Source organism: Macaca mulatta, chromosome 12, assembly GCF_049350105.2.
Source record: "Macaca mulatta isolate MMU2019108-1 chromosome 12, T2T-MMU8v2.0, whole genome shotgun sequence".
Taxonomy (NCBI): Eukaryota; Metazoa; Chordata; class Mammalia; order Primates; family Cercopithecidae; genus Macaca; species Macaca mulatta.
Window position 1 is genome coordinate 77,409,737 of NC_133417.1, and position 23,165 is coordinate 77,432,901.

Sequence of the window (23,165 nt, forward strand, 5' to 3'; positions counted from 1 at the left end):
GTATTTTCTGTCTGCCAGGTTGAAAGTTCTGCATAAATCACAGAAAAATAAAACTGTAGTGGCCAACATGGGTCTGTCAATTTTTGTGTAAAGAATTAAGTGTATATTTTGTCTCCCTTGTAATCAGGAGGGCACAGCACAGTGAGGGAGGAAAAAACTCCACTTGGTCGCCGCTTGAGTTTTCCAGAGCAGATGGTTTAGGACAGAATGGCTTGGAAAAGTACTTATTTGCCACCACAACTGTTTCCTCCGTTTCTGTCTTTGAAAAGCAGTGTGGAAAATTGATTTTGTGGTTGTGAGGTGGTGGGTGGTGGCTGGTGGTTGTGAAAGGGCAACGGCATGAGCCAGAGCACGGCACAGGCTCGCTGCCAGGCTGCCTTCTGTTCCCCACGCCTCTCCCTCCCAGAACACCCGCCCTGTGTCCCAAGAGCAGGCCCCTGGGGAATTTGCAGGCCAGCCCTGAGAGGTCAGAGGCCTGGTCTCAGCTTTGATGCTGACTGGCCCTACAGCACAGGGCAAGTCCCTTAACATTTGAGTTTGTTTTCTCATCCGTTCAGAACAATACCTAATAGTCATTAGGGCATACAGTTGTGCTGGAGATGAACTGAGAAGACATGAAAAGCAGTTTGTCATTTATTAGATACTGTTCTGCTTCCTTTCTTTGTAATTCAAAATAAGATTTTTAAAATTAATTTTTGTGGGTACATAGTAGGTGTATATATTTATGGGGCAAGACAGGATTTTTGACAAGAATTTTGACACCGTTAATGATGCTCTTTAACAATAGTGGCCGTAGTAAGCTCGCCTCTGGCATGTTTTAATAGCAGCCACACTTCTTCAGCTGTGAGTCACCTGGCCCCTGGCTCCAGAGTCAAGGCCAGGGGCATAGGAATTCCAAGAAAATCTTTTCTCCAAAGAGGAAAGTGAAAAGTATGAGGAAATTCTCATCCCAGGTCTGGCCATGCTCCTGGCAGTTTGGGATACTGGTGTACTGTATCTGCCACCAAGGGACACTTTGTGAAGACCAAGGTCATTCTGTCCTTTGATATGGTTGTTAGCCTTTACGATACTAAGAGGTAATGAGTCCTCTGAAGTGTTCTTTCTGTTATCTAAAGTAGTACTGTTTTCTTTCTTTAAAAAGGTGTCCCTTATAATATTCTAGAATGTAATGTAATTCAAATAACCTTAAAGTTGTTGCTTGAAACAGGAAAAAAATAGCCACGTAAGGACTAGGGTTTGCGATGGTGAATCCTCTCACATGTCACAGCTCTGTTCTTAGCTGTACTCTAATTCTTCTTTAATTTTATATGAAGTTTTATGTAACACTAATGAATGTATCTACTAAGGCAACAGAATGAAGATACTGACCTCTGATAAAGTTCAATGAATTAAGAAAAGGGACAGTTTAAATAAATGTACTATCTTTAATTTTTTTTTAAGTCCCCGTTCACCCGATTCTTACTGTCATAAGCTCACTTAGCCTTCATCTTTCCAGATTTCCAGCTGTCTGCAGGTGGTTTCTCCGTCTCCCCATCTGTGGGGTCGTCTCCTGCTGTGTGGTCTCTCCACGGGACCTGCAGACCTTGCACGAAGCATTCTTAGAGTGGACGGATTATGACTTCGTGCACAGGGGGAGCTGTGGCCTTTTTGCTTTGCTTTTTGACACAGCCGGCATTTTGTCGAGTGTAGAAAGCAATTCTTTGTGTGACTTTTAATGACGAGAAAATGTGTTCCGTGACTCTTCAGGATCTATCATCCCCTCAGTATCATTTGTGTTATTTTTACCCAAATGCCATACCTTAATACTACCCCACTTGGATAACAAGCCCTTTGCCAGTGTTTGAAATGATTAGAGAGACCAGAAGAAAACAGTGATTCTTTGACTAGGCAGCCAGAGAAAAAGGGGAAACATTTTTATTCTATTCTGATGGCCATTTTTTCAAACCACTCTCAGTTTGACTGTAGATGTGAAATCTCATTAGAGCACTCCTTGTCTTCCCCCAAATTAATCACCTATATAAAATACAGACTTTCTTCTAGCTGTAGCGCAGCACTTGATGCCATGTGTATTACTTTTACGTTATGTAGCTACTCCATTAACCAAATGTTTATGAATGGCCTATTATGGGTGAAACTTTCCTTTGAAGACATTCAAAGAACATTTGCTTTCATTGCTTTTACGTCCACAGTAAATTCTAAATGAACTAAGACAGAACTTCTACAAAGCTACATAAGTTAATACATTTAAAATCTCCTCCCAGTATCCAAGAACGTGAGCTTATTGTTTGACTGGGCTGCTTTAACTCAGCAGTCCTCAGATGTGGTGTTCCATACATATAGATATCTATAATTGAGCCGTAATGAGTGTTCTACTTGGCTTGCCCCTCAAGGGGTCAGCAAAGGTGGCCTGCAAAGATTTTAAGATGATGTGGACTGTCTGGAGGGTTAGGGAAGGTTAGAGTAAATTTGGCAGATAAGCGGTTTTCCTGCACCCACACCTCCCATACTTTTGCTGTGAGGGGCACTCAGCGTGTGAGCCTTTATCTGGTTCATTGTGAAACTAGCAGGTCACTTACAAATGGATGATGTCAAGGCTGCAGAGGGCCTAAAATGGGGGAGAATTCCATTTGGCAGCTGTGACATTTAAGAATTCTCCAGATGGACACAAAAATTACTATTGAAACTGTCAGTGTTTCTGAATTTTGGTCTGAATTGCTCACATTCAGCATAAGAATGTCACATCGTGTGTGTGTGCATGAGTGTGCAAGTGGGGAACCCGTTACTTCCACTTCTGTTCATCTGTTCTGTAAATCATATGTCTATCAGGTGTTGTGCTAGTTGCTGGGGACTGTGGTGGGGAATAAGACTGATGGGATCCTTGTCCTTGTCCTCGGCTTTGCCCCACTGAGGGAGAGAATCAGAAAATCACAGCGTAGTGGGTCTAGGTGTAGAGACTGGAGAGATGGAATACTCCAGGATCGCGAGGAGAGGCCAGGACAGGCTTCCTGGAGGAGATGAGGTCCAAGCTGAGATTTGAAGGGGAAGGGGGAGGGCTTAGCCAAGCAGGCCAACCCTGCTGGGAGGTGGAAGGGGAAAGAAGGGAAAGACAGCTGGCTGAGGGAAGGAGTGACTCCTGCAGTGGCCAAGAGGCAAGTGAGACCTGGGCATCTAAGACCCTGTGGAAAGCAGTCACCTTTTGTGTTTGTGATAGAGACTTAGAAGCTGGTGCTGCCTCTGTCCCTCTCAGTATGACCCAAGCCTCCCCAGAAAAGGTCTCTTCCAACTCTAAAGTGAATATTAGAATGTGAGTTATTAATTTTCTGTGTTTTCTATAGCAGATTTTTGTCCTGGAGGTTGCCTTCTCCAGCCCTCCACACACTTTGGTTTGCTTTCCCTTTTGATGGTTAGTGAGTGCTTAATGAATGTAAGTAATTTAAGTATTGGCCCATGAAAAACACAGTTAGCAGCCACATCTAATGAACCAACAAAGAATGTGTTCTGAAGTCAAAAAATGAGATTCTGATCGTCCACGTCCTGGCTTCCCTACAGGTTCCATTAGTGTAGGTTATCAAGAACAGGCTGTGCCTTCTAGCCCAGTGCAGGGTAGGCAGTTTAGTTGTAGGAGCTATATTATGCTGACAGGCCCTCTATCCACTCAAAAATATATAATTTACCTCTTAATTCTTTTTTATCTTTATTATTATTATTATTTTGAGAAAGTTTCACTCTTGTTGCCCAGACCGGAGTGCAATGGCATGAATTTGGCTCACTGTAACCTCTGCCTCCTGGGTTCAAGCAATTCTCCTTCCTCAGCCTCCCGAGTAGCTGGATTACAGGCATGTGCCAACACGCCCAGCTAATTTTTGTATTTTTAGTAGAGACAGGGTTTCACCATGTTGTTGGTCAGGCTGGTCTCAAACTTCTGATCTTGGGTGATCCACCCACCTTGGCCTCCCAAAGTGCTGGGATGACAGGTATAATTCACTGCGCCCGGCCTCTTTTATTTTATAAGGTAAAGGTCTCATCCTACTGTTGAAAGACTTCTCCGTCTCTAAAATATATTATTCCTCTTTTTAGACAACTATCCTTTATCAGTGTTTCTTAAAACTTCAATATGTATAACAATCATCTGATGATTAATAACACAGATTCTGGTTCTGTAGGTGTAACTGGGCTTGAGGTTCTGCATCCTCACAGGCCCTCAGGAGAGGAGATGCTGCTGTTCTAGAGAGACCTTTTCCAAATAGTAAAGGCACGAGGCCACTTGAATAAGCAGTGACTGTTAAAAGGGAGAAAATCAGTTTAGGTCCTCAGGGGGAGTGTTGGGTTCTTCTACTTATCGTTAGTATTCTGTGGGTTCATGAGCTTCAGCCAGAAACTGATTCTTAATAACTGCTGAAAGGTTTTAACTTATTCTTGAGCTCCCCCAGGTGGCACAATGAAAATTTAACTTTGAAACATTGTTAACAGCAAAAGGAAGGAAAAGACAGCTTGATTTGAACCATCACAGTTGTGTGAATGCATATTACCAGGAAATTTGAAGAGAAACAATGGCAGTGTTTTCTATAAGAAATTAAAATCTTAAAAGGAGTTCAATATGCTTGTGGCTGGATTGTGCATGAATGCACTTACATTAATATGATTTTAATTTTATCTAGCAATTGTGGGCACACTCGAAGCTGAAAAAGAAAGAAGAAAATCTGGGCTATCCTCAAGAGTTCAGTTTCGAAACCAAGGTTCTGAGCCCAAATATACTCAAGAACTAACTCTGAAAAGGCAGAAACAGAAAGTGTGCATGGAGGAAACCCTCTGGCTACAGGTGAGGGCTGTGGACGGTCACATCTGTTTTATGAAGGGGACAGAAAAAGGTTATATGGTGATATACAGATTTCTGAAATTTATTCTAGCAACCTCTTAATCAATACAAAATCATTGTTTTGGAATTCCCCAATAGGATTTATACCCCCACTTAACTGTGACTGCATGCTTTTCAGGATAATATCAGAGATAAACTGCGTCCCATTCCCATAACTGCTTCAGTGGAGATCCAAGAACCAAGCTCTCGTAGGCGAGTTAATTCACTTCCAGAAGTTCTTCCAATTCTGAATTCAGATGAACCCAAGACAGCTCATACTGATGTAAGTCTCTCTGACTCTCATTTTGCCAAAGTTTTTGCCATTTATGGTGCTAAATCAAATGTCTTTGAAGGGAATAGAACTAGTGATTTGCTTTAAAGGCCGTTCTTTTGTGTTAATATGTTTTTAATGTATGCAAAGTTAGAGAAGACTTATTTCCCAAATTAGCAATAGACACATAAAACATGAAATATGATTTGGGGCCAGAATGTATTTTCCTTCTTCATTTTTGGCCATTATAACTTATTGAGACTATAAATGGTAGAGCTTACATTCTCACACTGTTTCTCCGTTAGCTGTACATAGAAAGAAAAATACATTGTGTTTTACAATTGAGAACACTGAAATATAGAAAGCAAATATATTGCTAGTCAGAACATTTAAATCAAGGAATAGCAAAATTCAGCAAAGCAAAAAAGTATTATTAGCATACAGTAGTCATTTAGTGCCTAATACAGCCTAAGTCATCTTTGGAAGAAAAATGTATATTAGATGGTCTGCTGGATACTTCATATGAGGTGGGGTCTGTTTGCTAGGGGTTTAGGATGGTTAAGATGCAAGGTTAGCCCGGGGAGCTATGACAGCTTGATTTGGCATTATGTTCTTGCTTTCAAAATCTAATTGATGATGGCCAGGTGTGATGGCCCATGCCTGTAATCCCAAAACTTTGGGAGGCCAAGGCGGGCAGGTCACTTGAGGTCAGGAGTTTGAGACCAGCCTGGCCAACATGGTGAAACACCATCTCTACTAAAAACACAAAAGTTAGCGGGTATGATGGCGCATGCCTGTAATCACAGCTACTCAGAAGGCTGAGGCAGGAGAATCACTTAAACCCGGGAGGTGGAGGTTGCAGTGAGCCGAGATGTCTCCACTGCACTCCAGGCTGGGCAAAAAGAGTGAGACTCCATCTCAAAAAAAAAAAAAAAAATGTAATTGATGATGAGCGTCTGTCCACTCTGGGGCTCCTGGTACTGGTGCCTTACTGAGGCAGGTTTGCAGAAGTGAGTCCTCACTGTCTCAGGCTCAGGAGCTGATGCTTACATCTGCACATTGTCAGTCATTTTTGTCACCAAATATAGTTCCTTATATTTCTGTATATCTTTATGTACTTTTGTTATTATCATGTTAATATTTCTTGTGTACATTCCCAGCTCCATAGCTAGAGATGATTTTCCTATTTATCAGTATGATTATCAAGCACCCATTAGCATGGTACTAGCATGCCGTTTGCCTACCTGACCTTAAGCTCTCTGTTTCCTCATCTCTACAATGGGAATCATAATAATAGTATCTTTCTAGAGGCCTGTTGTGAGGATTAAATGAGTTAAGATATGTAAATTGAGTATTATAATCGTTGGCATGATCATTATTATTGATACTTCTTACAATAGCCCTATAAAGTTAGAATGGTGGTATCTGCACGTGACCTATGATGAAACTTGGACTCTGAAAGGTTAAGTGACTTGCTAGCTAAGTAAGGGGTAGAGCTGGGTTTCAAACCCAAATCTTTGTGGCTGCTGGGTCACACTCTTCTATATCACACTGCCACCATGCCCTGGTCAAAGTGTTCTTCAAACACAATTTTACTAAAGGACAGAATGAGGATTCGATGTGTGACAGAGTACATTTAAAGCTTGAATTCTGCAATGGTAATTGTCACACAGGGAAATGAACTGTGTGGAATAGCCAGTCACCTACATCGATGCCTTCCTAAGTCCTGAATGGTGTAAATTGACAATAGTTTCGTTTTCCTACAGGTGCACTTCTTAAAAGAGGGATGTGGAGACGACAATGTATGTAACAGCAACCTTAAACTAGAATACAAATTTTGCACCCGAGAAGGAAATCAAGATAAATTTTCTTATTTACCAATGTAAGAATCGCTCTGTAGCACTAGCAAAAATGATTCTGGCTTCACGATAGCTTTGTGTTAAGAAAGTTTACTGGAAACGTATTGAGGACTTTGCCTTTTTGTTCTTTTTTTTTTTTTTTTAATAGTCAAAAAGGTGTACCAGAACTAGTTCTAAAAGATCAGAAGGATATTGCTTTAGAAATAACAGTGACAAACAGCCCTTCCAACCCAAGGAATCCCACAAAAGATGGCGATGACGCCCATGAGGCTAAACTGATTGCAACGTTTCCAGACACTTTGACATATTCTGCATATAGAGAACTGAGGGCTTTCCCTGTAAGTATTGTTAGAGACCAGCTGCGAGGGAAAAAGCCAACACTGTGCGGCAAATGGCTGGATTGTGACCTAGTGCGTGTTTCTTTTACAGGAGAAACAGTTGAGTTGTGTTGCCAACCAGAATGGCTCGCAAGCTGACTGTGAGCTTGGAAATCCTTTTAAAAGAAATTCAAGTGTAGGTGATGCCTTCATATACTATATTTTACTGTTTTAAATACCATTGCAGTGTCAGTACGCATGGCTTGTGTTAACAGCTATTTATGTTTTTATAGGTTACTTTTTATTTGGTTTTAAGTACAACTGAAGTCACCTTTGACACCCCAGATCTGGATATTAATCTGAAGTTAGAAACGTAAGAGTTACATCAACCTCTCCATTCAGAATTATTTCATGAAAACATGGGCAGTCAATGAATTGGCCCTGATCTACCTCATAAAAGAAGTCTAATTGTAGTGAGAAAACTGACTGGTAAAATACAACCCTATTGTTTCCTTTTCATTTTCAGAACAAGCAATCAAGATAATTTGGCTCCAATTACAGCTAAAGCAAAAGTGGTTATTGAACTGCTTTTATCGGTCTCGGGGTAAGTGTTTGTGTTTAGCATAACAAATCAATGTTTGAAAGAACCATTTACAATCCTCACTAAAACTAGTGTTTTTTAATTTGACAGAGTTGCTAAACCTTCCCAGGTGTATTTTGGAGGTACAGTTGTTGGCGAGCAAGCTATGAAATCTGAAGATGAAGTGGGAAGTTTAATAGAGTATGAATTCAGGGTAAGTTGGAGCAGTTGGTCTTTTCATTATACCAAAAGCTGATATATACTAGGTATGGTCGTGAGTATGTCATTTTAATAAATCAGTAATATTAATAAGCATTATAAATAAATCATCAGTTAAAAATTAGTTTGCCAGCTTTTAAAGAACATACTGGCTTTTAGTGAAAATTTCATGCTCCGGGATGGAGAACAACTGTCACTGTTCAGAATCCAGTTCAGTTTAGAATGCGTTATGATTTATTCCTCCTTTATAAGGTCATCTTTCTTATTGCTTGTGTTTGAAAGAATATTAATGTTATGCCTGCCTTTCACAAGCCCAGTTTTGTGGTGAATGTAGATTTGGTGTATGCCTGTAGGAAAGGCAGTGACTGGCTCTGAACCATTTCAAAGTAGGCAATCAGTGACTGTTTGTCCTGTTGAATAAACATAAACATATGGTACGGAGTCTGCTCGTAACTCACACATGGGTTTAGGTCTGTGTGGCTGAAATCACATTCCTGAAGGCATAGTGACCATTGTGGTGAAAGCCTCAAATGGCAAGCATGGGCCCACCTCTGACTCCAGTAGAATGAAGAGGCTGAATTCTCTGTGTGTCTCTTAGCATTATAGACACAGCTGGGGCAGGTGGTGGTGGTGGTTATGATCTCTATGCAGGTGCAGTTGGAAAAGAAGTCTTTGGATTCTGGAACAGTCTCCACACTAAGAGGGCTCTTACCACCTGTGTTTGGCTTCTGCTGCAGGACATCGCTCTGTTCCCAGCTTGGACTCTCAGATTTGTGGCTGTCCTGATGGTTTTGCAGAATCTCCTCTGGGACAGAGGCAGCTTCATTTTTGCAGTGGATGGGGTTTTCCAGAAGCAGGTTGTTGGTACACTGCCTCGGCCCAGGCCTTGTCATTGGCCAAGCCGGGTGGTTACAGGGCAGTTCACAAATCCACACATGATTTTCCCTGGGCATATGTTGAGAACATGGTATATCTGCTGATTCTGTTGCATACAGCAGTTGTTCCTAGAATGAGTTAGCTATCGTTTGTCCTTTGACCTTTTTGTTTTTATTTATAAAAATCTTTAGGTACAAGTCTTTATTTTGAATGCCCTATCTATAGTCCAGTTTTGGAGCCTGTGCTTTAAGGATTATGCTAGATATTTTAGCTTCTTTCCCTTGGTAATAGGAGCTGCTACTTAAATTTACATTGAGAAGATTAGACTGAGATAATATGTATTATTTTCTAACAGGTAATTAACTTAGGTAAACCTCTTAAAAACCTCGGCACAGCAACCTTGAACATTCAGTGGCCAAAAGAAATTAGCAATGGCAAATGGTTGCTTTATTTGGTGAAAGTAGAATCCAAAGGATTGGAAAAGATAACTTGTGAGCCACAAAAGGAGATAAACTTCCTGAACCTCAAGGTATGTTGGTAGATTTATCTAATATCTCCATAAATGCAAATTAGAGAAACTCACTTTTTGGGGGAAAATCATTACTGTCCTTAGGAAACTGGCATTCTGGCAGGTGGGTTTTTTCTTTGGTTGTCACAATTTCTCTTTTCTAGTTGAGTAGCTGAGGCAGGCTGAGGCATTTTTGCTGGTTAGTGACCATTATAGTACATAAGGCAGAGTCATTCAGTGTTTGGTGAGGCAAATGGCATTTTCTGACGTCTCGTCATGACGCAGTATGTTACATAATAAGGAGAACTGGGGGATGCTCCTGGGTAATAGTAGCTGCTATTACCCAGGGGCCAGCCAGTGTTCACTCCAAGTAGAACCAGATTCATTGGAAGAGATAATGGCATCTTAGCAAGTAACCTTGAAAGCTTTTTATGCTTAGTTTTAAAATAGTAATTATTTACTGTGTACTTATTGTGTCTCAGGAACTATGCTAAGCATTTCGTTTGCATTTTCTCATTTCATTCTCTGGATGGGCCTATGAGGGAGTGTCATTATCCCCACCATTTTATAGATGAGGACATTAAGATTCAGAGAGCAAGTAACTCTCTCAGCCACTCAGGTGTTAAGAAACAGATTCCACATTCAAGCCCTGCTCTGCCTGATGTCAAAGCCTGTACTCTTAACCCCTCTCTATACTGCTCCATGCTTAGATAACTGGCCTGTCATTTCTGTTCCAGTTCGATGAAGGTTTGTGTTTATTTCTTTTATTTTAAATTCTAAGGTGACTGGGTATGATCAGTGATCGGAGTTGATGGCTTAGCATGATCTTCTACTCATTAATGTTAAAAAATCAAGATAATCCATTATTACTAATCTTTGTGCCGGGCGCAGTGGCTCAAGCCTGTAATCCCAGCACTTTGGGAGGCCGAGACGGGTGGATCACGAGGTCAGGAGATCGAGACCATCCTGGCTAACACGGTGAAACCCCGTCTCTACTGAAAAATACAAAAAACTAGCCGGGTGAGGTGGTGGGCGCCTGTAGTCCCAGCTACTTGAGAGGCTGAGGCAGGAGAATGGCATGAACCCGAGAGGCGGAGCTTGCAGTGAGCTGAGATCCGGCCACTGCACTCCAGCCTGGGCGGCAGAGCGAGACTCCGTCTCAAAAAAAAAAACCAAAAAACTAATCTTTGCTATAAGGAAAATGCCATTTTAAAAGTTCTTGTATGGCTTAGTTTTCATTGCTCTGCTCTGAATGAGCTATATAATGGGTGTTTTTCCTTCTTTCTCTGTTCTTGAGTGTCACTTATTCCTTCAAGATGTGCTGACCACCATGTTTTAGAAACAGAGCTGGAGGCTAGCGATACAGGAATATTTGATCTCTGATCTCAGTATGCCCACAGTTTGGTGGGGATACAGAGAAACGAAGAAAGCATATTTCTTTTTCTCTGAGTTTTTAGGTCAGAGTGGGAATGCATTACTTAGTCCTATGAGTAAATCAATAAACTTGAATTTAGAGTGATAATACTTGCTGGTTTTACACTTATTTCTGTGCCTTTGGCAGGAGAGAGGCAAATATTGTTGAGTGTATGAATCTGGTACTGTTCAGGAGGGTATGCTCAAGAGGCTTGTATGGTAGCGACAAAGAATTATGTACATTGGAACTACTTTGGATATAATTTTTTTTAGGAGTCTCACAACTCAAGAAAGAAACGGGAAATTACTGAAAAACAGATAGATGATAGCAGAAAATTTTCTTTATTTGCTGAAAGAAAATACCAGACTCTTGTAAGTATTTTTCAAGAGCTGTGAATATTTGAGAGGATGAGGGGAAGGACTTCTTCAGAACAATGTCTTTTGATGACCATTCTTCCTTTTCTCTCTAGAACTGTAGCGTGAATGTGAACTGTGTGAACATCAGATGCCCACTGCGAGGGCTGGACAGCAAGGCGTCTCTTATTTTGCGCTCGAGGTTATGGAACAGCACATTTCTAGAGGTATGACCTTGGCGTGAGGATGTCCCATGGAATTAATTTGCCTCTGCCTAGGACACTTCTCACTTCCCTAATGCATTCACTAACCGTCTCCAAACAGGAATATTCCAAACTGAACTACTTGGACATTCTCGTGCGAGCCTTCATTGATGTGACTGCTGCTGCCGAAAATATCAAGCTGCCAAATGCAGGCACTCAGGTGAGAGGTTCTCCAGCTTCATTCAGGTTCAGAATAGGTCTCTCTTCCTGATACCCCACACTCATGTCCTGAAGTGCTTTGGTGCTCATTTCCCTCGTAGCCCCATTACGGAGAAAATAGTGTCTTGAGGTACTGGCACTACAAGCTGTATTTTAATAGAATCATTGAAAAAAAGAAGTAAATCCTAGGGTCATCCAGTTCAGCAGTGCCCATGGTAGGTTTGAGAACTATTGGCTTAATTGAAAGAAGGGTATACCTCACAGCCCTCTAGAAACCTGTATCTTCTACCATCTCCAATGCTGCAGCCATTGGTGTAATGCCCCAGTGATGGCCCATGCCATGGCCAGCTGTAATTATTAGAAAAGATCTCTTCATAGCTGAATCCTGAGCTGAACCTTGTGAAGTAAGTCCCTGGTTATGCCCCTCAAACAAGTCTAAAATAAGTTCTGTCTCTTGACCATGGAGCAGCCTCTCAAATAATTGAAGGAAATGATCATGCCTCCTTGGATGTTTCTTACTCTTCTCAGAGCTTACGCACCCAGCTCTTGAGTTATGCGTCACATTGGGCACAGCCCAACCAGCTCCTGGCCTCTCCCTTCCTGGGCAGTGTGACTCCCACGTGGACAGAGCAGCTAAGGTGGGGTCTGCTTGTCCCACTTACCCTGGGGCCTTTACCTCTCAGCATCTTGGCACCACACTTCTGTCAGACCTACCTAGAATTTGGCTTTTCAAACCATTGCTGAGCAGCATGTTTGAATTTCCAGCAGCTGCTATTTTTGTGTTAGTGTTCTACCGAAACTTCCAGGTGTTTTCGTCAGAATTTGTTGTCAAGCTGTGTTTCCAGTATCCTGTCCTTGAGCTATTTGTAAAAATCTAAATGTATGCCTTTAAGTGTATCCTTACATTTTATGTGATTTGCTTTCGGTCCATTGTTTCAGTTTGCAAAGTAACTTTGCATCTTGCTTCATCATTTGCTTTCTCAACTTTCTATCCCTGAAAGTTTTAAAAACTGAGAAGCATATTCTCTCTCTTCATCCAGGTAATGACAAATATGTTGAACAGGACTAGTTGTAGAACCTTGCAGTGAACCAATAGTGAGGGGTTCCCTGTGGGAGTCTAGAACCCACAGGGACTTGTATAAAGATCTCGAGGCAGAATGACTGCATGTCATGGTGGGAATCGTGAATGGGAATATTTTGCAAGAGACTAGAGAAAGAAATACTGTGAATTACTGCTCTTAATCTGCCAGTCTACTTACGGAAATGTTCTGGCTTCAGTCATTTAACTAGCTGAAAATTCAGGGAGCCTCCCTAATCATTCTGTTTTCTGAAATATAGTGGTCCTTATAATTTATTATCCAAACAAGAATACATTTTTGTTATTTATTTTTTTGAGATGGAGTCTTGCTCTCTGTTACCCAGGCTGGAGTGCAGTGGCACAAACACGGCTCACTGCAGACTTGAATGCCTGGGTTCAAGCAATCTTCCTGTCTTACCTCCTGAGTAGCTGGGACCACAGGCATGCCACCACAGTTTTTTATATAGCCAGAGTCTCACCATGTTGCCCGGGCTGGTCTTTAACTCCTGGGCTCAAGCAATCCGACTGCCTCAGCCTCCCAAAATGCTAGGATCATAGGTGTGAGCCACTGCACCCAGCCTCAGGGTACATGTGCCTGAGAAAAATGCTGTACTGGGAAAGCTGCTGGGATAAATGGTATTAACCAGCACTGCCCCGGTCTCTCCAGGACATATCAACAGGCATCATAAGGGACTTTCAGATAAACCACACCTTCCCTAAGGATCTTTTCTCTGCATCTATAAAGGCAGCAGGTATAGCTTTCTATAACTGTAAATCAGCAACTCTGAAAACCACTGAGATTTCAGAGCTAGACAGAGAACACTTCAGAGGGAAGGGACGGGACTAACATTAATGAAGCCTTAATAAAATGTCTACAACTTACTAGATACTTTATACTCTATCATTTAAACTTCAGAAGAATGCCAAGGGTAGACATTGTACTCATTTTACAAATAAGGAAGCAGACTCAGAGAGGGGATATAATTTGAGACCCTTGATTGAAACCCATAATTGTCTGACTTCAGGGCTTCTGTTCTTTGACTTTGTGACACTTGGTCCCCAAATCTCAAATTTAGATAAGAAAACTGAATCCAAGGAAAGATATCTCCCCCTCAGGGTCACTCTACCAGCAAGTAGAGCTGAGACCAGACCTTGGGTCTGATGTCTCCTCTTCGAGTGCTCTCTTCTGGAAGGTGATGGAACTGGGGGCCCCGGTATCCAGTCTAATGACTGGGTCACAAATGAAAATGAGGTTATCTTGGGCATTTTATGTTCTTAGAGCTTGGAGAACTCATGCCTCCCAATGGGAATTGATGTCTTCACAAATTGGTAGATTTGTGAATGGGTTACTGGTCTCATATCTAGAACCCATGTCTTTTGAAAATTGAGACATTTTCTTAACTTCTAGTCTTCTGATACCTTTTCTGTTTTCTGAAATACAATAGCTCAGATGTCATATCTGCACATTTCTTTAGTAGTTTAAGCTGTAGTTTTTCTGGGCTTGAAGATCTGAGCTTAATTTGGCTTAAGAAAGCAAAAAAAAAAAAAAAGCTTTGTTTCTTTAAAACCCAACCAATTTCAAGAGTTTTGTGTTTACCTTTTAATAAAACACAGTTAAACTTTGGGAGCCCAAGGCAGGCGGATTGCTTGAGCCCAGGAGTTGGAGACCAGCCTGGGTAACATAGCAAAACCCCATCTCTACAAAAAAAATACAAAAATTAGCCAGGTGGGGTGGCACATGCCTGTATTCCCAGCTACTTGGAAGGTTGAGGTAAGAGGATCACCTCAGCTCAGGAAGTCGAGGCTGCAGTGAGCCAAGATTGCACCACTACACTCCAGCCAGGACAACAGAGTGAGACCCTGTCTCAACACAAACCATAAAAAACACTTTTAAATTAGGATACTATTATAATGAAGTCAGGGAGAGCAGAAGTCACATAATTGAGCCAGGTAAGCCATGCTATATTTTAGCATCAATTAAATTAAATCCATCTTGTTAATAAACACCTATGAAAGGCACATGTATGCCTTCCCTGTGCTAAATGCTAGAGACGCCAAGTTGGGTAAGATACAGTGTCAATTGTTAAGAATGTCATGCTGTAGGAGACATAACCAGGAAAACATTGTCAAATTAGCCAAGGAAGTTGAGGTGGATTGTTTATTGGTTGTATTTATATGTCCCCATTTATCCCTAAAGAAGCAAGTAGAGAGTATCCAAGCTGTCAAATATATTTTTTAAATGACCATAAAAAGTGTGTAATTCTTCAGGGGAATAAGATTTTCCCTTTTGGCTCTAAATTCAGAGAACTTAAGATATGGATCCTTTTATAAGATGGCTTCTTATATGAGAAACACCAAGAGTGAATGATGTAAAAGATACAAAACTATCTTTTGTTTTCATTGGGTGACTTCCTGTACTGAAGTTCAGTGAGAATAGTGGGTGGTACATTACAGAGTAATTTAGAGAAGGTATTTTGGCAGTTGACAAGCTAATGTGGTCTAAGCCTGCCCACTGGTAATCAAATTTAATGCATCAACAGAGCTTATATCTCTCTTCCCCTTATGGGCACATGGTGGATGAGCTTCACAGGTGTGTGTCATCCCCATGGAAATAACTACATTGTAATGAAACCAAAGGTAAGAAATTCTTTTTGGAGTTGTAAAGTTCTACAGTAGTTTCTACTCACCTATTCATCAGTAACAGTTGGTGTGACAAGACAGAACAGGGCTTGGAGCTCTAGGAATCACAGCCTGCCCTGTCTCCCATCTTTGGTCACCTGGCTCTATGGCCAGCTGCCCCTTGTTCTCAATCCCAGCTGGAGAATGACTGTCATACCAAAAACAAAAACAAAAAACAAAAAAACCTTCAGTTGACAGTTTAAGCAAACAACCAATAAAATCTTCCTGAATGGCCTCTCACCCTCCAGAACCACAGAGCACATCTGCCCTTTAAATATGTACCCAACCCAGTCCCTGACTTTGGTGCTCAGTCTTTGATGCCCAGTGAGTTGTTTAACAACATGTGGAAGTTCTGCTGTGAATGGTGCCAGGCCTGGGGCTTAGAGCTTCAGCTGGATTCCCATCCACCCTGCCACTTCAGGCTGCAAAATCAAAAAGTACTTTGCTCATTTGTTACAATGTTGGATCCCAACCATTTATGGGGGTGGCTTTCCCCTATGTCAGCTGTTTTAAAGACACTTGTGCACAGTGTCATTATAATAAAGCTGATTGCCCTTGCTGAAGACCAGTTTCCACTCTCCACTTCCAGATTTCCTGGAACTTATTCTTACAAATGAGGATGGCCCTTTCACATGACCACCTTGCCCTAAGGACACACTGTATGCCTTCCTTGTGTTAGATAATAGGGCAACAAAGTTAAACAAGATACAGTTTAGGCTAATTGAAATCATCTATTTGGTTTATTTCATTGTAGTCAGCTTACCAACCACATAACTATTCTATTGCTTCACTGGTCTGTTGCTGTTTCTTCTTCCCTTCTTTGTGGATGTCCCTGTGCTGAACCCAGTAACCCCTTCTCTGTCAGGCGAGGGAAGCAGAGGGGAAGTGAGCCAAGAGGCCACCTTGGGGCTCAGAGCTTGTAGAAAACCTCACTTAGAGCATAACAGGAAACATGGTGGCTGATAAAGGTGTGTTATGCCTGCCTGTTACCGTCAGTATAATTGGCTAGATCTCAAGATGTGGTTGCTGTCTATTGAATGTTTAAAGAAAAGCAGTTTTACTGCTTTTAAGTATTTTCTGTAAGTCAGGTGAGGTTGAGAAACTGTTTCCTAGAAGTGGAAAGGGAAGTACTTTGATGAGAGATTTTTTTAAAGAACACCACCACTGCATAGAAGTATTAAAGCACCGTGTAGACATAGCAGCATCCAGGGTTCAATACGGACATAGAATATTTGACTGAAAATGCTCCTCAGAAGTTAAATGCTCCCCCTGAGTTTTGTTTCCCTTTATTTTACATTCTGTTAATTCAGAAATATCAGAAACTTCAAACCAGTAGATCTCTAATCAGTGTCGTTTACAAAATCATGTTCACAGTAATCACCAGGTCTTTAGCATGCTTGGAAAAATAGTTCCTGGTATCACAAAAGTTCATTTGCATTCTACACCCATGTAACTGAGTTGTTGGAATTGCCAGAAGCAGCTTTTTAGGTTTCTGAGTAAACACTATTTCTATTTAATTGGTATTTGCAAACTATCCTATGTTTAGAGTTTAAGCTTCTCAGCAGCAGCAGCAACTTAAGCGCTAAGCTGCCTCTGAGTGGGTCCAGGGTCTAGTTTGTTCATATACCTTTTTATAGAAGATGGCACCAAGCCATTTCAGGAAATGTTACTGTTTATGAAGGTCTTTAGTGTGATATCCTAAGAAAAAGGTAAAATGGTGTCCATCAGTCATGCAGCCCCATCCCTACTCTTGTATTTCACAACATCTTTAAAGTTTGAATGAGGAAATGTTGGCTACTTGTGCCTAAACTCGCCCTTTTCTTTCCATTGCTGAAAATTAATTAAAAGAAAGTATAGGCCAGGTGAGGTGGCTTATACTTATGATCCCCGCACTTTGGGAGGTCAAAGCAGGAATCACTTGAAGCCAGCACTTTGTGACCAACCTGAGCAAAACAGCGAGGTTTTGTCTCAACAAAACATTTTAAAAAAAATTAGCTGTGCATGGTGGCATGCGCCTGTAGTCCCAGCTACTTGGGAGGCTGAGGTGGGAGGATCACTTGAGCCTGGGAGGTTGAGGCTGCAGTGACCTATGGTCACACCACTTGCACTCCAACCTAGGCAACAGAGTGAGAGTGAGACCCTGTCTCAAAAAACAAAAAAACAAAAAAACACAGGTATTATTCTTCTCAAGAAGATACTAGGTTAGATAGATGGAACAGATTGGCTGTTAGATCTGTTTAATTGGGGATCTTTTTGAGAGGAATTTCTTTAGATAGATACACAGACTGGCTGTGTATTGATAATTGCTGCAACAGGATGATGAATACATAAGGGTTCATTATACAGTTGTTTTGATAACAAAATAATGTTTTTTAAAGATAAATTAACAAAAAGTAACCACTTTGTCAGAATACAACCCAGCATTTTCAAGATTCTGGGGAAAGATCTTCAAGCAATGTCTCTTGAAGCAATATTTTGTTAAGAGAAAGGATCTTGCATCAGAAAGTCATCTCATCCATTCACAGGCTGCATTGTCCAAAATATAATTCAAAAGCAGAATTAGAACCATAAACTCCTGGTGTGAACTCTTGCCGCTGTGTGTAGTAATGCTGCTTTCTTTTCTGCCCTATAGGTTCGTGTGACTGTGTTTCCCTCAAAGACTGTAGCTCAGTATTCAGGAGTACCTTGGTGGATCATCCTAGTGGCTGTTCTCGCTGGGATTTTGATGCTTGCTTTGTTAGTGTTTATACTATGGAAGGTAAGTCATATCTGGCATTTGAATTTCATAACAAACTTTATTTCATGTTTGAACAAATGGGAATCAGCACTGGTAGTATGTTTTCTTTTTCATTGCTTCCTTTTTTCTAACATCATGAAACTCTTTTGACATAGCAAATTTGAGGAAAATTTTTCCATGAACACCTGTATATTTACCGATTATTTTGTATTTAAAGTTATTATTTGTACATAATGAGTTTCTTGAATGTTGGTGTCTCTCACACATAATTTAGCATGTTTAGCAAATAACAAATTTAGATTTTATTACTTTAGCATTTTCTTCACCTAAGATTGAAGCCTGGATCTAAGCCAAATTGTTAGGGTGTCGTAATAATCTGAATCTGTATCCCTGCTAATTTCAGTTTCTGTGAAGAATGTTCATAGCAGCCATTGGAGTTGGTTATGCTTACAGCTAGATTTGGAGTAGAAAAGTATGACATGAATGAATAACTCTATCTCAAGGGGGGTCATTATAGCATGTATCAAACATAAGGAAGGTCTAGGTTTGATATGATTTTCCTCATTAGAGTTTGGCCCTTTGACTGTAAATAAAATGTAATATCTTCCCCTGATTCTACCAGTGAAGAATCTACATTATGAAAAACTGCATATGAGATGGATACAAACTCTTAATGCCCAAAGATTACAACTTAAAAATTTTAGATTATTCCCAGTGAGTGAGAGAGGCTTACAGTCCCTTATCTGCAATTCCAAAAAGCTCTGAAACCTTGAGGTGTATAATGACTTTTATTTGGCAATAAAACCTGACATGATGTAAAGAGAGGCTACTTCGAAGTCTTTATCCTTTATGATTAATTTCACTGCAGGAATATTAACATTTTGATTATAGCAGCATTAGGTATGCAGTGCATTACTCTTTTTAAAGGACAAAAATTTTGGATTCTCAAACATGTCTGGTCTGGAGGGTTCTGTATGAACCAGCAACCCCCTAGGATCAAACTATCCTTTTCTTTTCGCTGGATCCAAAAATATACATAAGGGTTCAAAATAGTCTTGCAAATATTGAGCATCTGTTTTTGCTTTTTTTTTCCGACTGACTTTTGCCAATTTGAGATAATTTTCTGATGTCTTCTAGACATGGGATTGAAGCTTGGTATCTGCTCATGACAAAACTCCTCCTGGTAGGGAGTTTCAGCCAGTTTTATCTCTAATGTTTACCTCGGGCAGTAGGTTCCTCTGGCAAACATAGCCAGTCAATATAAAACTTTTTTTCAAGGAGATGCCTTGAAGAAAAAAAAAATTTTTTTTGAGGCAGGGTCTCACTCTTGTCACCCAGGCTGGATTGCAGTGGCATGATCATGGCTCACTGCAGCCTTGACCTCCTGGGCTCAAGCATTCCTCCCACCTCGGCCTCCTGAGTAGCTGGGACTACATGCCACCACATCTAGCAAGTTTTAAAATTTTTTTTATAAAGATAAGGCCTTGCTGTGTTGCCTAGGCTGGTCTTCAACTCCTGGGCTCAAGCAATCCTCCTGCCTTGGCCTTCCAAATTGTTGTAATTACAGATGTGAGCCATTGCACCTGGCCTTGAAAATTATTTTGATATTAAAAGCTGAAGTTGGGGTTTGATATTTGAGGATGATATTGTGTTTTCTGGAAGAGGTCATAGGATGGTCTTTTTCAGAGCATTGGCAGCCTTTAATGAGAGTGAGACAGCAGTGGATTTAAAGTTAAGAAACCTAAGCTGTATATGATCTTGGTCAAATCATTCCATCTCCCTGGGGCCTCTGTTTTGCCTCGTCTGTTAAATAAATTGATTAGATTAGATGACTTCATTATTTTGGGAGTTTTTATTTTGTTTTTGTTTTTTGAAGCTCTGAAGTATCCAGGCTATCAAGGGGACTCTAAAATACAGACAACTTATACAACCCCACATGAGAAGCATTTTTATTACTTTATACTTCTATTCAACTGAATTATTTAGTATGTTAAAGTCATAGGATTTTAGGGTCAGAACTACAGTTCAATGGCCCTTAAATTGGATTTTGTATATCCATGTAGAGGGCAAAGCTAAACTTAGACAGATGGAGATCCCTACTTCAACCACAGTAGTTCAGATTGTATCCATTTTAAATATCAGGATTCTGTACAGGATTTTGTTTGCAGAAAAAAAAATAAAGGTCCCTTGGGCTGGTCTAATCACCTTCAGTTTGCTAACAAAGATGCTCATGACCAAGAATATTAAGAATGTTGCCAACTGGGCACAGTGGCTCACTCCTGTAATCCCAGCACTTTGAGAGGCCATGGCGGGCGGATCACGAGGTCAGGAGTTTGAGACCATCCTGGCTAACACGGTGATACCCCATCTTTACTAAATATACAAAAAATTAGCCGGGCGTGGTGGCGGGTGCCTGTAGTCCCAGCTACTGAGGAGGTTGAGGCAGGAGCATGATGTGACCCCAACCCAGGAGGCGGTGCTTGCAGTGAGCTGAGATCATGCCATTGCTCTCCAGCCTGGGCAACAGAGCGAGACTCCATCTCCAAAAAAAAGAATGTTGCCAATGGAGGCAGGACCAGGCCTCTTGGTTCCTGGTTCATTCTTCCCACCCTGTTTACTAGCACATATTATTGAAAGCTGCCCAACAAAACTCTGTACTGATGGAAATGTTCTGGAGCTGCAGCATCCAATATGGTAGCCGTTAGTCATGTGTGGCTGTTAAGCACGTGGAATATGGCTGGTTCAATTGAGGCATAGTTTTAAATGTAATTTAAATTAATTTCAATCTGAATAGCCTCATGGAGCCAGCAGCTCCCATATATTGTACAAAGTGAATCTAGGCTTTTACCTTCATGAGTTGCTGGACTAGGAAGCAGTTTTTCAGGAGAATTTATTTGACCAGGTTAAATTTTATAAAAGACAGTTCCATGGCCTTATGAACTAGATAAAATAGGAAAAGTTCTCTATCACTGAATGAAGGAAATTATAGTAGAAAGTGGAATTATACTTTTATACTCATTTAGAGTGACTTAACTTGAGGAGCATGGGGTCCCTACCATTTAAGGGTTATATGGTGCTCAGAGTTTGGGAAAATGACAGCAATCATTCTTTCATGATGGTGTATTTGAATTTGTATTGTGATTCACCCCACAGATCCAAAGGCCTCAAGTAAATGGCATTTGTTCCATAAAATTTACTGTAAAAGGCAGAAAAATAACCACAGTATATCTATATTTTATTTGGATTTGTGCTTTTACTTAGAGAATTTATTTTCTAACCTTTGTCTCAAACTGCCAAAGTCAGTCTTTTGCCTCTTTTGGAGTTCATATTCTCCTGCAGGAAGAAACTACCCAAAGCTACAATCAGCAGTGTATACATGTTTTCCCTATTAGAATGATTTTTGTCCTCAGGATTTCTGTCACAAAGGGAAAAAAAAATCATTGAGCTGGCTAGTGTCATCCATATAAATACTTGACCAGAGATGTATGGTGAAGGGTGTATTGAATGTGACAATGAAACAATGCAGTGGCTGTTCACTGTTGGTTGACTGAAAGTGGTCTGTTTATAAACAAGCCACAAGTAGCAGATTAAAATCTGAGATGTTCTGTTGTTTAGTTCTTAAAACTGTAAAATTGACTAAATACCTTGCTTCCTTGTAGTGTGGTTTCTTCAAGAGAAATAAGAAAGATCATTATGATGCCACATATCACAAGGCTGAGATCCATGCTCAGCCATCTGATAAAGAGAGGCTTACTTCTGATGCATAGTATTGATCTACTTCTGTAATTGGTAATTGATCAATGTTTTTTAATTGCTAGCTGTGGGACCCGCTATGGTTGTGGTAGCTAACTTTAAGAACAACAGCTTGCTGTGTGTGTCCCATTAACAGATGTTTCCAAATGTTCACACTGGCTTGCCTTGCTTGGATTTGTTTTATTTCACTTGAAAGCTCCTTTTTTTTTTTTTAAATGCACAAAGAATTTTTCGTTGCAGGTGAGTTATTTTATGTTGTTGTTAAACATTACCCACAGCAATGAAGAAAATTGCAATCTTTGTACACACATACACACGAGGCTTTTAGCCCTCCATAGTAGCCCAGTTTGCCACGTGTTATTAATTCGGTATGTAGCATCCTGCTAGGGAATTCAAAGATGCATAAGAAATTGCTCCAGATTTCTTGTTCATTTTGGAATTTCCCACAGATAGAAGCTGTGTCGACTGCCTAATTAACCTGTTGCATGTTGGAAATGTGTTTCTCTTGGTTGAGGCTTCCTCACTGTCATCCTTTCGTTTTCTTTGCTATAAAGTGATGGGGAAGGCTTGGAATGCTTTTTACTGTTGCTCAGGAATCGTTTTCTGCTAGCTAAGCATGCAGCTTCCATTTCCTGCGTATCTCCTACAGGTCAAAGACCATTACAACAAACTATGGTTATCAGCATGATGGGCTTTATGGCCAACTTCAGAAGATGATCCTCTACCAAAGTTACCTTCTATCTACCAAATTCTAGTACAAAAAAATGCCCTGAAAAGTTTTTATTGTAATATATTGTGATGGAGTTTGACCATATTTCATGTATCCAGACATTTTATTCAACCTTGGGTCTCATTGATTTTAAATTCAAGTTTCTCTTATTTGTAAATCTATGGAAATAGGAATTGCTGGTGATTCCTTTCACCATTTATGTGGGCATAAATCTGAGATGTTCTATTGTTTAATTCTTATACACAAGACTGTAAAATTCTTGTGTATAAAATTTTACACAAAATTTTATAGGACAGAATTACTCCTGTAATCCTTTCCATGGCACTATCACAGTGAATCACAACATTGCCATTTCAGCTTAACAGATCACCTTTAATTTCCCTCTTTGTTTAAATGGGGTAGGCAGCAGTCATATTTTGTAACAGATAGGTACTTTGGCTTTTTTTTTTTTTTGCACAGAATAATAAATAAATCCATGTAGAAATGACCTGGAACAAAACATCTTGGTCCATTT

General features: G+C 40.5%; 1 protein-coding gene and 1 long non-coding RNA gene across 4 annotated transcripts in view; one reads left to right on the top strand and one right to left on the bottom strand.

Annotated features, from left to right (window-relative positions):
• Nucleotides 1-23,165, top strand: part of ITGA6 (integrin subunit alpha 6) — a 79,335-nt gene that overhangs the window by 52,936 nt on the left and 3,234 nt on the right. For 2 of the 3 annotated variants that reach the window (XM_077956165.1, NM_001258117.1), the window contains 13 exon segments: nucleotides 4,659-4,819; nucleotides 4,995-5,138; nucleotides 6,893-7,008; nucleotides 7,134-7,323; nucleotides 7,415-7,498; nucleotides 7,596-7,675; nucleotides 7,829-7,906; nucleotides 7,994-8,096; nucleotides 9,333-9,506; nucleotides 11,172-11,270; nucleotides 11,369-11,479; nucleotides 11,577-11,675; nucleotides 18,064-18,189. In XM_077956165.1, coding sequence (XP_077812291.1) covers nucleotides 4,659-4,819; nucleotides 4,995-5,138; nucleotides 6,893-7,008; nucleotides 7,134-7,323; nucleotides 7,415-7,498; nucleotides 7,596-7,675; nucleotides 7,829-7,906; nucleotides 7,994-8,096; nucleotides 9,333-9,506; nucleotides 11,172-11,270; nucleotides 11,369-11,479; nucleotides 11,577-11,675; nucleotides 18,064-18,189 — 1,565 coding nt within the window. 3 annotated transcript variants of the gene reach the window in all.
• Nucleotides 11,227-15,579, bottom strand: LOC144333413 (uncharacterized). Its single transcript, XR_013402042.1, has 2 exons — nucleotides 15,440-15,579; nucleotides 11,227-11,820 (listed from the first exon to the last, which is right to left on the bottom strand). It is a non-coding gene; the product is annotated as an uncharacterized LOC144333413 (long non-coding RNA).